The sequence below is a fragment of the Marmota flaviventris genome, chromosome 7 (assembly GCF_047511675.1).
Source record: "Marmota flaviventris isolate mMarFla1 chromosome 7, mMarFla1.hap1, whole genome shotgun sequence".
In the NCBI taxonomy this organism is placed as follows: domain Eukaryota; kingdom Metazoa; phylum Chordata; class Mammalia; order Rodentia; family Sciuridae; genus Marmota; species Marmota flaviventris.
Window position 1 is genome coordinate 122,166,722 of NC_092504.1, and position 13,827 is coordinate 122,180,548.

Here is a 13,827-nt window from a genome sequence, read left to right on the forward strand (position 1 = left end):
TAATAAAAACATCCACATGTATTTATCAGCTTGTTAGTCTGAAGTAAGTTAATGAAGTGGTAGACTTTGAAATGTTTTGACACACCACTGGGTTCATTTTCTAGATGACTTCTTCCTATGAGGTGAGTGACAGTTCCAGTCCCCAAGTGTTAGATACCTTCTTTGGTCTAATCAAGGAATTCTCTTGATGGGCTTAGATGTCTGACATCTTCCCAGCTAATTTAAAGCTGTATCTAGAGGTATGTATTTTGATGCACAAAGTAGCCCAGATTTGGCCCGTTGGAGTTCCTTCAAACTGGCTTCGGTATCTTTTTGATGTGTTCTCAAGATGCTTAAGCATATACTAACTTTTGGTACAATCAAATGTTTTATATTAATATTGTGTTTTTTTTTGCTCAGCCTTACAGTCAGTCTTTTTCCAAGGAACCCTGGTTCCTTTTAGTGGAGATATTTGAGATCAAGATTTTGATGACAGGTATGGTCATTGCTAATGATGAGTCATTGCTTGTAGGCTCTCTTAAATGTTTAAAGCTAGGAAATGTATGTTACACACATCCACACGTCCATAATCATACATGTGTACACATACACATAAGTATTTTTTACTTCTGTATCTATTTTATTTGTTAAAAAAAAACCAAAAAAACCTTGTGCGTTCATCCTGATACATTTACTTTCAATCCACTACCATAGTGTTTATTGTGGTCCCCCTTTCATATTTGTAATTCTCTTTCTCATCAGTGAAGAGTCATCAGTATACTCACTCTCCTGCTCATGCCTTGAGTATGTATAAAATCATTTCAGATTTGCTAAACTTATACCACTGTGGAAAGCAAGCCTACTAACTAGAGGGTAATTGTTAGTCTAGTGTTTTTGTTTTTTGTTTTGTTGGTACTGGGGATTGAACCCAGGGACACTCTGTACCACTGAACTGCATTCCCAACCCTTATTATTTTTTAATTTGAGACCGGATCTCCCTGAATTGCTTAGGCTGACCTTGAACTTGTGATCCTCCTGCCTCAGCCTTCCAAGATTCAGTGTCCTCAAGCTTTTTCCCAAAATTTTGTTTTAGGAATTTTATAGTTTTAGGTCTTCTATTTAGGTGTTTAATCCACTGTGAGCTAATTAAAAAAAAATTTTGTTTAGTTGTAGATGGACACAATACTTTTATTTATTTACTTATTCTTTAATGTGGTGCTGAGGTTCAAACCCAGGGTCTTACATGTTATGCAGGCTCTTCATCACTGAGCTACGACTCCAGCACAAGTTAATTTTTATATACAGTTGTCAGGTAAAGTTCCATCTTTATTTTTTTGTGTTTCCAGTTTCCCCACCATCATTTTTGGGTTAATTTATGGGCTCTCTCTTCTACTCCATTGGTCTGTATATCTATCTTTATACCAGTACCACTGTGTTTTGGTTACTGTTGCTTTGTATTGTAATGTGTTTTGAAATCAGGGAAAGTGAGGCCTTTGATATTCTTTTTCAAGATGACTTTGTCTATTCAGGGTCATTTAAGAGTCCATATGAATTAAGGGTGAATTTTTCTGTTTCTGCAGAAAACATTGTTGGTATTTTGATAGGGCCTGCATTGAATGTGCGCATTACTTTGGGTAGTGGGGACATTTTAACAATATTGTATTTGCATCTATGAACATGAAATGTCTACATTTCTGTATGCCTTTAATTTTTTTCAGCAAAGCCCTATGGTTTTCAATGAACAAATCTTTTCTTTTTTTTTTTTTTTTGGTTCTGGGTATTGAACCCACTTACCACTTACCCCAGCCCTCTTTAACTTTTTATTTTGAGAAAGGGTCCCACTAAACTTCTGAGTGCCTCTCAGAAGTTGCTAAAGCTGGCCTTGAACTTTAGATTTTCCTGACTCAGACTTCTCAGTTTTGGGGATTACAGTTTTGTGCCACCATGCCCGGCTTCAATGTACAAATCTTTTATTTCCTTTGTATTTTTCCTAAGTATTTAGATGCTATTGTGAATAGATTTTTTTTTTAAATTTTCTTTTCAGACTGTTCATTGATAGTTTATCGAAACATAAATGATTTGTATATTTTTTCTATCCTGTGATTTTGCTAAACTAGTTTATTCTGTTTTTTGTGAGGGGGTTGGGGTAGAATCTTTAGTGTTTTCCACATGTAAGCCTACAATCAGAGACACTTTTACTATTTGAATGTCTTTTTTTTTTTTTTTTCTTATTTTTTAAATTTTTTATCCTTGGCTAAGACTCCAGTACTTTGTTGAGTAGCAGTTACCAAAAATGTGCACTCTTTTCTTTTACCTAATCCTAGTGAAAAAGCTTTCAGGCAGTGGTATTTTATTTTAATGGAACCTGTAAATGATTTTTTAAAAAGCAGTTTTGGTGATAAAGCAATTTGTTAGGGGGTCTGTTTTGTCTGAATGATATTTTATCCTAGTAACGAACAGCTTACATGAAGGCTATCTGCAACTCCCCTTCCCAGTGTTTCTCAATGAGGAGGGAAGAGTGGTGTTATTAATAATGGCATTTTGGTTGAGACAGTTCTCATGTGGGTGTGTCTTCAGCTTTGGCATCTCTGGGCCTTAAATGCTGGTAGCAGCCTTAATCCTTGTTTAAACCAAGATTCTCCCCAATCCCCTTTCTCAAATACCTTCTGAGTAATGCTTCAGCCTAAGTAGCAGCCCAGTCTCCTTTATAGGTACTTCTGAATGTGTAGAATTATTTTGAGCATGGGGCCGGAAGCATGCAGATACTCTCACCCAGGCCTTGCTATTACTGCCTTGAGCCTCTGTGTATGTGTTGGGGTAAGGGGGACTCATGACACATCAAGGATGAAATTAGAATGATATGGGCTGAATGATAAAGGGCATCTCTCTCACTGGACTACAATAATAGCACAAGAAGAAATGAGTCACTTAGAAGCTTATGCGTTTAAGACTATATTTGCCGTTAGTTTAAAATGTTCATTCTTAGACTCTTGTTCACTCATATAGATTAAAATACAGAAGAAAGCTTGGTAAGCTTTTATCTAACATTTCAAATTTTGGAGGGTTGGAGTACAAAGAAACATTGAAACTTCAGTATTTTCACCATTTATGGTTAGACTTTTAAAGTGGAACATATTTTTTATCGTTGAAGACACAGATGGTTCTGAAGTATTACTTAATTAAAGGGTTGGATTAAGGAGTAGAGGTATGACAAAATACTCATTATGGTAAAGATAAGCAGTTTCAAGTCCAGTGGTATTTTATCTGAACATAACTTAACATTCCTGTTCATGATAGTAACATTGAGGTTAAAAAATAGTTTTAGAATGTTTTAAAGTAATGTGAATGTCATCTTTTAAAGTAATTTTTATGAACTGCTTTTTGTATCTTTGGCATGGTTCCTAGTTTGTGGTTCAAACTTTTCTCACTTTTAGGATTTGGTAAATGATTGTTGACATTTTCTTCAGCCTATTATTTCTTGTTACTGCCTAGGATATTGTGATGTTATAATAAGAAATATACATTGGTGTTCTCTAGTTCCTATAGAAGAACTTCTAAAACCTTAGAATTTTATGGGTGCTAGGGTAAAATGAGTGCCTTTTTTTTAATCCAACCATATCTGAGTTCATTCTAATGAGATATCTCTAGGTGAGCCTCTAAACAGCTTTGGGAGGCGGGGAGGGGGTGGGGGGGAGCTGGTTGCCAGAGGAACCATGTGATTAGAAGGTTGGAAATTTCAGTCCTGGAGAAGGGAGTGGGGCTGGGAATTGAATAATGTATCACCAGGGACCAGTGAATTAATTATGCCTGTATAATGGTATTTCCATTACAAACAAACAACCACCGCCCCCCTCCTGCTTTAGAACAGATAGGTTCAGACTTTCCAAGTTGGTGAACACATTGAGGTGCTAGAGGATAGCTTGTGTGCAAAGCTCTATACTCCTCTCCCATACCTCCATATTAAAAAAACAAACAAACAAAAAAACACCCTATTTTCCTTTTACTCACTAACCACTCAGTATAATAGTTCTGACATCAGATGTGCAGGGATTTCTCATCGCATACCAAGAAGTTCTTAAGTGTACACCAGCAGGGTGTCCTCAAATTTATTTCTACCTACCTGGAGATGGCATCAGATCCCCCAGGTTGAGTACTCAGTTCTGCAGGACTGCCTCCAACTTCAGGTGCCAGTTGCATACAGTAGGTTGTTACCTATTCTACCAACTGGCTATAAATTTATCAATTTGTAAATCTCCTCTTCAGGTTTGATTAATTTGCTAGAAGAGCTCACAAAATTTAGGAAATTTTACTTACATTAACATATTAAATTTTAAATTTTTATTTTGAGGAAGCAGGGAATTAGTTTGAGAAGTGATGGTGAATTGTATGTAATTCTAGACTACAGTATTACCTTTGCCCTATGTATGCCTTCTGTTTGGCTGTTTCTGAATTGTATTCTTTGTAATAAAACAGTATATGTAAGTAAGATGTTTTTTCTCAATTCTGTGAACCATTTTAGCAAATTATTGAAACCAAAGAGTGAGTGCCCTAGCTAGGTTCAATCCAAAAAAAAAAAGCGGTGGGTGGGTGGCATGGACAAAGAACACAACCTCTACTTTACACCCAGATTCACAAGTCTGGATTCACAGATATGATTAATGCTTTGTCACATCTGCTTTATGATTCTCTTCATGAACCATTTACAGTAAGTTCTGAGTATCAGGGAACCCCTACTTCTTTGGAGTATGTGTCTTAAGAACAAGTTATTCATCTATGCAATATGTAGTGAACAAAAATCAGAAAATTTACATGGGCTTTATATTATTATCAAGCCTACATTTTTTTTTTTTTTTTCTCGTACTGGGGATTGAATTCAGTGGTACTTTACCACTGAGCTACATCCCCAGCCTTTTTTATTTTGAGACAGGGCCTCACTAAGTTGCTGAGGGTCTCAGTAAATTGCCCAGAGAGTCCTTGAATTGCCTCAGCCTTCTAAGTTGCTGGCATTACAGGTATGTACCACTGTACCCAGCTCACTTAAAAATCTTACTCCAGTTTACTATTTGTCACAGTGTTCTTCATAACTTTTTAAATTCTTGGTCTCAGAATTCAATCCAGGGTCACATTTTATGTTTAGTGTTCATGTCTCCTTAATCTTCTTTATTCTGATAGTTTTTATGTTTCCTTAGTCTCTTTTTTCTGAAAATTCCTCAGTCTTCATGACATTAACAGTTTTGAAGAATTTAAGCCATTTATTTTATAGACTGTTCTTCATATTTTCCTATGGTTAGATCCAGATTACCCATTTTTAGAGAGGAATGATTACCACAGAAGTTTTGTCACACTTGGAAGCACATAGTGCTGCTTTATCCCATGATTGTTAAGGTTAACTCAGATCATTTGGTTTAAGGTGCATCACCATTTTGTCCACAGTTTCCCTCTTTGTAATGAACAGGTCATTTGTGGGGGTATTATTATGAGTACCTCTTACCTGAAATGCTTAGGACCAGAAATGTTTGATTTTTTTTTTTTGAATTTTTGAATATTCATATAAACCTAATGAGATAGCTTAGGGATGGAGCCCAGGTCTACACATGAAATTCATTTATGTTTTATGCACACCTTATACACAGGTGTAGAATTTTATACCTATAAGTAGCATTCTAAAAGTTTTTGATTTTCGAGTGTTTCAAATTTTGGATTTTAGGATAGGAATGTTTAACCTGTAATTTTCATATCCATGGATGACCCTTGCCTGCATCTGAGGACTTGTGTCCATCATCCAGCCAACTGGTTATTTTTGTTTCATAGGTCAGTGGTCACCTTAAGTTTGACTTGTTGGGAAATTATTTCCAGTGCTTTACCATTCTGAACTACCAGCTGATAATAACACAAAGTTCATTAGACTATACATAATGTGTGGCTTAGTAACTCATGATTCTTAGTTATTTGATATTCATAAAATGTAGGAAATCAAAAAACTTTAAAAAACACGTGTTATCTTTTAGGTGTTTACTACAGTCTGGAGGCAAGATCTTTCCTCAGTATGTGCTAATGTTTGGGCTGCTGGTGGAATCACAAACACTGGTAGAAGAGAATGCTGTTCAAGGACTAGAACGCACCCTTGGGTTAAATATAGCACCTTTTATTAACCAGTTTCAGGTAAGTATTTAGAAAAGAAGATTTACTCATGTCACTATAATCTACCTTATTTCTCATTGAGGTTTTATTGAGTCATTGTGTTTAGCTACATTAGAATGTAATCAGTTTCTTAGAGCACAGGGATTTATTATGTGTAAAAATCAACCTAGGGGTTAGAAAATAACCAAGGTATATTGCCATGAATACAGTTTGTGCTAGGTTTTGGTCTTGTAAAAAATGGTACTCCTTGTCAAGAAAGAAGTCTCCAGAAGATCTATATTCTAAACTTGAACCTTACATTGAGACCTCAAGTTGGCAGCAGATAGGTGTGAGCAGCTAATGTCCAGGGTCAAGTTCAGCCACAGGGAACAGGAATTTAGGAGTCTAGGAAGTTGGAGCAAGGCAAGCCAGGAGATGAGGAACCAAGATTTAGAAATGAGGATTAAACTGACATAGGCACTATCAGAAAAGCACAGATTTGTGATATTAAAAATAGTGGGTATGGATGGAACATCTCTGGAACAGGTTTCTGGTTAGAGACAGGGGAATAGGTGGGATGTGATAGGCCAAAGCAGAATGTTGGAAGGTAGGATGTTGAGTACAGAGTTAAAAGAAGATATCTAAAACTTGTTTCTAAAGGCCAAGGATAGTAAGTATTTAAGTGTTTACAGTTAGATTGTCCAAGAGCAGTATCTCTTGGTAAATTTAAATTAATGAAGGAACTGCTTTATTCAAGGCTGGATAATTAAAATTTTATAGTTAGTTCAATCTCAGTATTTTGGAGGTTTTAATAAAGAGAATACACTTAGCAGAAGATACAGATTATTTCCTGGATGCTCCAAAATGCCATCTTCTTTCTATCATATTTCCCCTTAATCCTGACATAAACAATTCTTTGATTCTACCAGAATTTACATATATTGATTCTGCTGTGTGTGTGTGTGTGTGTGTGTGTGTGTCCCACCACCAAGGGTGTTCTACCATTGAGCCATATCCCCAGCTCTTTTTTTTTTTTAAATTTTTCTTGTAATTGTAGATGGACAGAATACCTTTATTTATTTGTTTATTTTTATGTGGTGCTGAGGATCAAACCAGTGCCTCACACATGCTAGGCAAGCGCTCTGCTACTGAGCTACAGCCCCAGCCCTTTCCAGCTCTTTTAAAAAACCTTTTAAATTTTGAGACAGGGTCTCACTAAATAGCAGAGGCTGGCCTTGAACTTGTGATTTTCTTGCCTCACTTTCTTGGATTTCTGGGATTATACATGTTCATCTGCCATCTTTTTACTATATTTCCTATCTCGTATCCTTCCTTTCTTAAGAGCTTATATCCCATGGTCTGTTTTTCATATACCTTTTTGTGGAAACATAAATTTCTCATTATTTCTGCTGGCCTTGGAAGACCCTACATTGGTTGAATCTAACACTGTGTTTTTTAAAAATAAATTTTATTCTAATTTGTTATGAATGACACGAGAATGCATTACAATTCATATTATACACATATAGCACAACTTTTCATATCTCTGGTTGTATACAAAGTATATTCACACCATTTGTGTCTTTGTACATGTACTCAGGGTAATGACGTCCATCTCATTCTACCATCTTTTTTACATCCCTTGCCCCCTCCCTTCCCTTCTTCCCCTTTGCCCTGTCTAGAGTTAGTCTAATCTTCACTTGCTTCCCCTCCCAACCCCACTATGAATCAGCCTCCTTATATCAGAGAAAACATTTGGCATTTGGTTTTTTGGGATTGGCTGACTTCACTTAGCATTATATTCTCCAACTCCATCTATTTACCTGCAAAAGTCATGATTTTATTCTCTTTTATTGCTGAGTAATATTCCATTATGTATAAATACCACATTTTTCTTTATCCATTCATCTACTGACAGGCATCTAGGTTGGTTCCTCAGTTCAGCTATTATGAATTGTGCTGCAATAAACATTGATGTGGCTGTGTCCCTGTAGTATGCTGTTTTTAAGTTCTTGTTTTTAAGACCAAGGAGTGGGATAGCTGGGTCCAAAGGTGGTTCCATTCCCAGTTTTCCAAGGAATCTCCATATTGCTTTTCATATTGGCTGCACCATTTTGCAGTCCCACCAGCAATGTATGAGTGCCTTTTCCCCTACTAGCCAACACTTATTGTTGTTTGTTTTTTTAATAGCTGCCATTCTGACTGGAGAAACAACACTGTGTTCTTTATACCAGTATGCCTGTGGCTGGCCTATAATACTGTGGTCTCACTTCTTCAGTAGATGACCACTCATCTGAAGAGGCTCCATAATCTTTCCTGGTAGTTTTACATGCTATAGCTTATGTATTATTTGCTTAGGTATTAATATTGCCTCTCTTCTAATATGATTGTCTCTTAGGCAATTGAGTGAATCAGTGAAACAAAATGAGAGGTTGTTAAAAAATACAATAAAGAACTCTGTTCATTCAGCAACTATTTAATGAAATGTCTACCACATGCACTATTTTAGAATTTGAGAATATGGCTATGAAACTTAAGTTGCTACACTCATGGAGCTAGCACTGAAATTGGAAGAGATAAGATAATAAATAAAAGTGTGTGATAGATGGTGAGACATGCTAGCAGGTTAAGGGAAATAAATGGGGATGTTGGAAATATACTATTTTACCTAGGTTACATCTAAGGAAAGACTCATGGGTAAGTGATATTCAAACAGTTTGGAGTCAAAGAATCAGCAAATTAAATGGCCTGAGGCATGATTGAAATATTCAGAGAGTTGAGAGAAAACCCAGAGAAATATGAGGCCAGATCCTGTAGAGCCTCTTGGCCATTGTAAGGACTTTGGCCTTTACTCTGAAAGGGGAAGGGAACAACTGGGGGCCATTGAGCAGAGGCAGAACCTGATGTTAGGAGTAGAATACTTGGGAGGTTTGGCAGAGGCCTCAGATTATTGTAGAAATTTAGGAGAGGTGGTAGGGCTTAGCCTGAAGTGGTAGTAATAGAGTGTTGTAGTGTCTTTTCAGGTTAAAGCACTTGGAATGGTAGGTAGCATTTACTGGAGGAAGTAGGAGGATGGTTCCACATTTTTGGAAGGGGCCTTTTGAGCAGTTTGATAAGAGTTCAAAGAAAGCTCTAGACTGAAGATGTAAATTTGGCAGTCAGTAGTACAGATGATATGGAATCAGTGTATAGGTGATATAGACAGATGAAATCTCCTTGGGTGGGGATAGAAAAAGAGGATTGAGAACTGAGCTCTTGATTGGGTTTCTAGCTCTTGATTGGTATTCGGTTGGATATTTCTAGAAGGAATTGACAAAGATGACAGGCAGGAGCGGCCAGTAGGTTAAATTGAGAAACAAAAGTGGATCATACTGTGTGGTATGGGTACAGCCATGAGGGGTTAGTGTCTAGGCAATACGAGGTGATGTGGAAATCTAGGGCTTTTTCATTGATGGATGGAAACATGAATGAAAAGCATAATGAAGAATCCTGGAAATGAGATGGGAGGTCACTGTGAATTTTTATGGAGAAGAAAGGTTGGATGGTTTCAAGGATGCCCAGGGAGAGGTTGATGTATCTGTGGTCTGTTTCACCATGAAGGACTTTTATAGAAAGGAAAGCAGGAGTTTCCTTTATGTTTCAAATGAGGAAGAGATTAAAAATTATTAATAGGAAGATTCCATTGCAACTCACATTGATTAAAATAATAGCAGTGATTTTCACTTTGTACATTTGGAACATCAGAGTACTTTCAGAATTGAAACCTGGGTCCCTACTTTTGATTGGTGTTGGTGTGGATTGTGGCCTGAGCAATCAAACCTATGTAAAAGGTCCCCAGGTGACTTCAATTTGCTGCCAAAGTTGAGAACCACTGCCTTTTAGGAGTAAACATACTTTTCCAAATGAAATCTATTTGGTTGAATTTGGCATATTTTTGTCAAACAACTTTTTTTTTGTCAAACAACTTACTACTCAGTGTTGTACTATTTTGCTTCTTTAGTTTGTAAACAAACTTGAGGTTTACAATTTTTTGGATCTGTTTGACTCAAGTATGTTGAATTTGCGTTCATGAAAGTGAGAAATGTACAGGTAACTGAAGCCTTAGCCAGGTATTTAACCTGATTAAACTTTGGTTCATTTTTCCTGAAAAACTGGAATAGTGAAAGTCCTTGTGACTTAGGATGCTAAAAGAAATGAGGTAATAGATGTAAAAAGCATCATCTGTCACACTGAGCCAGTACAGATCAAACACTTGGTGAGCCCAGACCATAAAAAGAATGAGTAAAAGTGAAAACTTTACATTTTCTATAGGTGCCTATCCGTGTATTTTTGGACCTGTCTTCATTGCCCTGTATACCTTTAAGCAAGCCAGTGGAACTCTTAAGACTAGATTTAATGACTCCATATTTGAACACCTCCAACAGAGAAGTGAAGGTAAGGACAACACACAAAATGATAACTCTTGTTATGGTCCAAATAATTAGCTTAGATAATACTGTATATACATATCTTTAGCCACTTTGAAGATTTAAATCTTGCTTCTTTTCTAAACAATATACAGAAATGGATTTGAGTATTAGTGAATAAAACAGGTTAATACTAATTTGAATTGGGTGGTTAAATATATTTTAGAAATGTATTTTAAAGAGAAAGAGGATTTACTAATTAAAGTCTACTTCATTTATCCTAATGAAGTTTTCTTAATTTCTTAATTCCCAAAGGTACACATTTGTAAATCTGGACAAGTGACTGCTATTCCGTTTTGGTACCATATGTACCTTGATGAAGAGATTCGGTTGGATACTTCAAGTGAAGCCTCCCACTGGAAACAGGCCGCAGTTGTGTTAGATACTCCCATCCAGGTTGAAATGGGAGAGGAACTTGTTCTTAGTGTTGAGCACCACAAAAGCAACGTCAGCATCACAGTGAAACAATGAGGAGCGGTTTTCTAATGAAAACTGTTAGAGCGTCAACTGCAAAGTTCTTGTCTGAATTAGTGGGATTGTAATCATAAAATGGGTACATAAAATTTAATTCCTTGTAATTTAAAAAATAACATTAATAAAGTACATTTAAAAGATCATAAAAATAGCATTATTTTAGAAATATTATTGCAGACTTGCTTTCAGGAAAAGAACAAATCATTAGTTTTTAAATTTTTAGGTACTTTAGTTTTACTTGACTCTGTATGGATTTCTTTTTGTGTGGGTGGTACTGGGGTTGAACCCAAAGGCACTTTGATTTGGATGCTCAAAAGAAATATAATTCTTCCCATTCTTAGACCTTTGAAATTGGGAGATTATTATCATGCCTTTTACGTGCTATGTTCTTTATAAGAAAGGCACAAAGATGATTATTTGTTAAGAAAAAAAAAACTATCATTGTTATACCACCCATCTTTTTTTAAGTTAAATTTTAAAAAAAGTTAAATTTTATTTTTTGTATTTAAGATACACAACAGATTTTAGGACACAGATAATAAAGAGTTACAGTGAAGTAAATTAACATACATTGTTTTCAGTTACCTAGTTTTTGTTTTATTTTTGTAGCAAGAGCAGCTAAGACCTCATACTTCGGGATTTATTACCTGCTGTCCTCATGTTGTACATTAGATCACTAGACTTATTCATTCTATATATCTGTTCTGTGCCTTCCATTGTTTGATTCTGTATCTCTGTATATTTGAATTTTCTTTTTTTTTCTCTTTAATTTTTTTTTCAGTTGTCAGTGGACCTTTATTTATTTATATGTGGTGCTGAGAATTGAACCCAGAGCCTCACACATGGGAGGCAAGTGCTCTACCACTGAGCCACAACCCCAGTCCCTGTATATTTGAATTTTCAAATGGCAAGATCTTATTCTTCTCAAGGGCTGAATAGAACTCATATATAATTCTACTAGTTTCTTTATCTATTCATGGTTCACAGGCAGTTAGGTTGTTTCCATCACTTGGCTATTGTGAATACTGCTGTGATTGATGAACATGGAATTGCAGGTATCTTTATGATGGTGATTTTATTTTCTTTAGGTGTATGCCTAGAAGAGGGATTGCTGGGTCACATAGTGGTTTTATTTTAAATTTCTTTAGCAACTTCCATACTGTTTTCCGTAATGGCTATATGGCTATATTGATTCCCACCAACAGTGTACAACTCCCTGTTCTCCATAACCTTGTCAGCATGGTATCTTTTGACCTTTTGAGAACAGCCATCCTAATAAGTAACAGGTGAGTGTTGGTATCTCAGTAGTTTTAAATTGCATTTCCTTAATTATATGGAGAACCTTCTCACATACATGCTGCCTATTTTCACGTCGTCTTTGTAGACATGTCTATTCAGACCTTTTGCCCATTTTTGATAAGGTTTTTCTACCATTGAGTTGACATTTTAGATGTTAACCCCTATTGGGTGTATTCTTTGCAAATATTTTTTCCCAGTCTGTAGGTTGCCATATTTTATTTCCTTTGCTATGCATTTTTTTATCTTGATGTACAGTTGTTGTCCCTCAGTAGGGGAAGGTTCCAGGACCACCCCCGCAAATAGGAATATGCGAATACTCAAGTCCCCTTATGTCAAATGGTATAGTATTTGTATATTACCTGCATATATCCTTCCTTAAATTTTAAATCATCTGTAGTTATAATCCTAATACAGTGAAGTATTATTTAGTCCTTACACATAAATACTGTATATACTGAAAATACTAGTTAGTTGTTACACCATTTTGTTCAGGGAATAATGGCAAATACATGTTCAATATAGATCTGTAGATGTGGAATATGTGAATCGAAGGGTCTGTTCTTCTATTTACTTATTTTTGCTTTTGGCACCTAATCATTCCGTATGATATTCAAAGTCATTGAGCTATCGTCTTTGTTCTTTCAGGAGTTTTATACTAATTTTACATTTAGATTTCCTATACATTTAGATTTTTGTGTCTGGTATAGGAAAGGTTCCTATTTCATCCTTTTTTATGTGGAAATTCAGTTTTCTCAGCATAATTTATTGACTGTCCTTTTTCCATTGTGTCAACTTGATGCCCTTGTCAAAAATTATTTATGGTCTCTGTATTCTGTTTCACTCATTTGTGAGTCCATTTTTATGCCAGTCCCATACTGTTTTATTATAGCTTTATAATAAACACATATTTATTGTAACAAATATATATATATATATATATATATATATATATATATAAATTTTCAGATTGGTTTTCATGTTGCTGCCTAGGCTGGTCTTGAACTCCTGGGCTCAGGTGATCCTCCTGCCTTAGCATCCTGAGTTCAGCTGAGACTATAGTCATGAGCCTCTCTCTGCACTTGGCTTGTAGCAATTTTAAGTCAGGAAATGTAATGCCTCCAACTTTTTCTTACTTGGAATTGTTTTGGCTCTTTGGGGTCTTTTTGTGTTTCAATGTTAAAGTCTTTTTTTTTTCTTTAAAGAAGGCTATTGGGATTTTGATAGGAATGGCATTATACAGGGTATCTTTCCATTGGTTTGCATCTTCAGTTTGTTTCATCAGTGTAAGACATTTTTCTAGATCCCTTGTTAATTTACCTCTAAGTATTTTATTTATTTATTTATTTTCAATATTTTTTTTTTAAACATTCTTTTTAAATTTATTTATTTTTTATGTGGTGCTGAGGATTGAACCCAGTGCCTTGCACATGCCAGGCAAGTGCGCTACCACTTGAGCCACATCCCCAGCCCCTAAGTATTTTATTTTTGA

The 13,827-nt window shown here is 35.8% G+C and overlaps 1 protein-coding gene across 3 annotated transcripts in view; it reads left to right on the forward strand.

Annotated features, from left to right (window-relative positions):
- The window catches only part of Prmt9 (protein arginine methyltransferase 9), a 45,730-nt gene extending 32,526 nt beyond the window's left edge, over positions 1 to 13,204 (forward strand). For 2 of the 3 annotated variants that reach the window (XM_027926779.2, XM_027926780.2), the window contains 3 exons: positions 5,988 to 6,141; positions 10,411 to 10,533; positions 10,821 to 13,204. In XM_027926779.2, the coding sequence (XP_027782580.1) occupies positions 5,988 to 6,141; positions 10,411 to 10,533; positions 10,821 to 11,036 (493 nt within the window). In that variant the 3' untranslated portion in view covers positions 11,037 to 13,204. Of the gene's footprint in view, positions 1 to 5,987; positions 6,142 to 8,289; positions 8,419 to 10,410; positions 10,534 to 10,820 lie in introns of those variants that run through there. The other variant, XR_011708028.1, reaches the window with a different exon arrangement.
- The last annotated feature ends 623 nt before the right edge of the window (positions 13,205 to 13,827 follow it).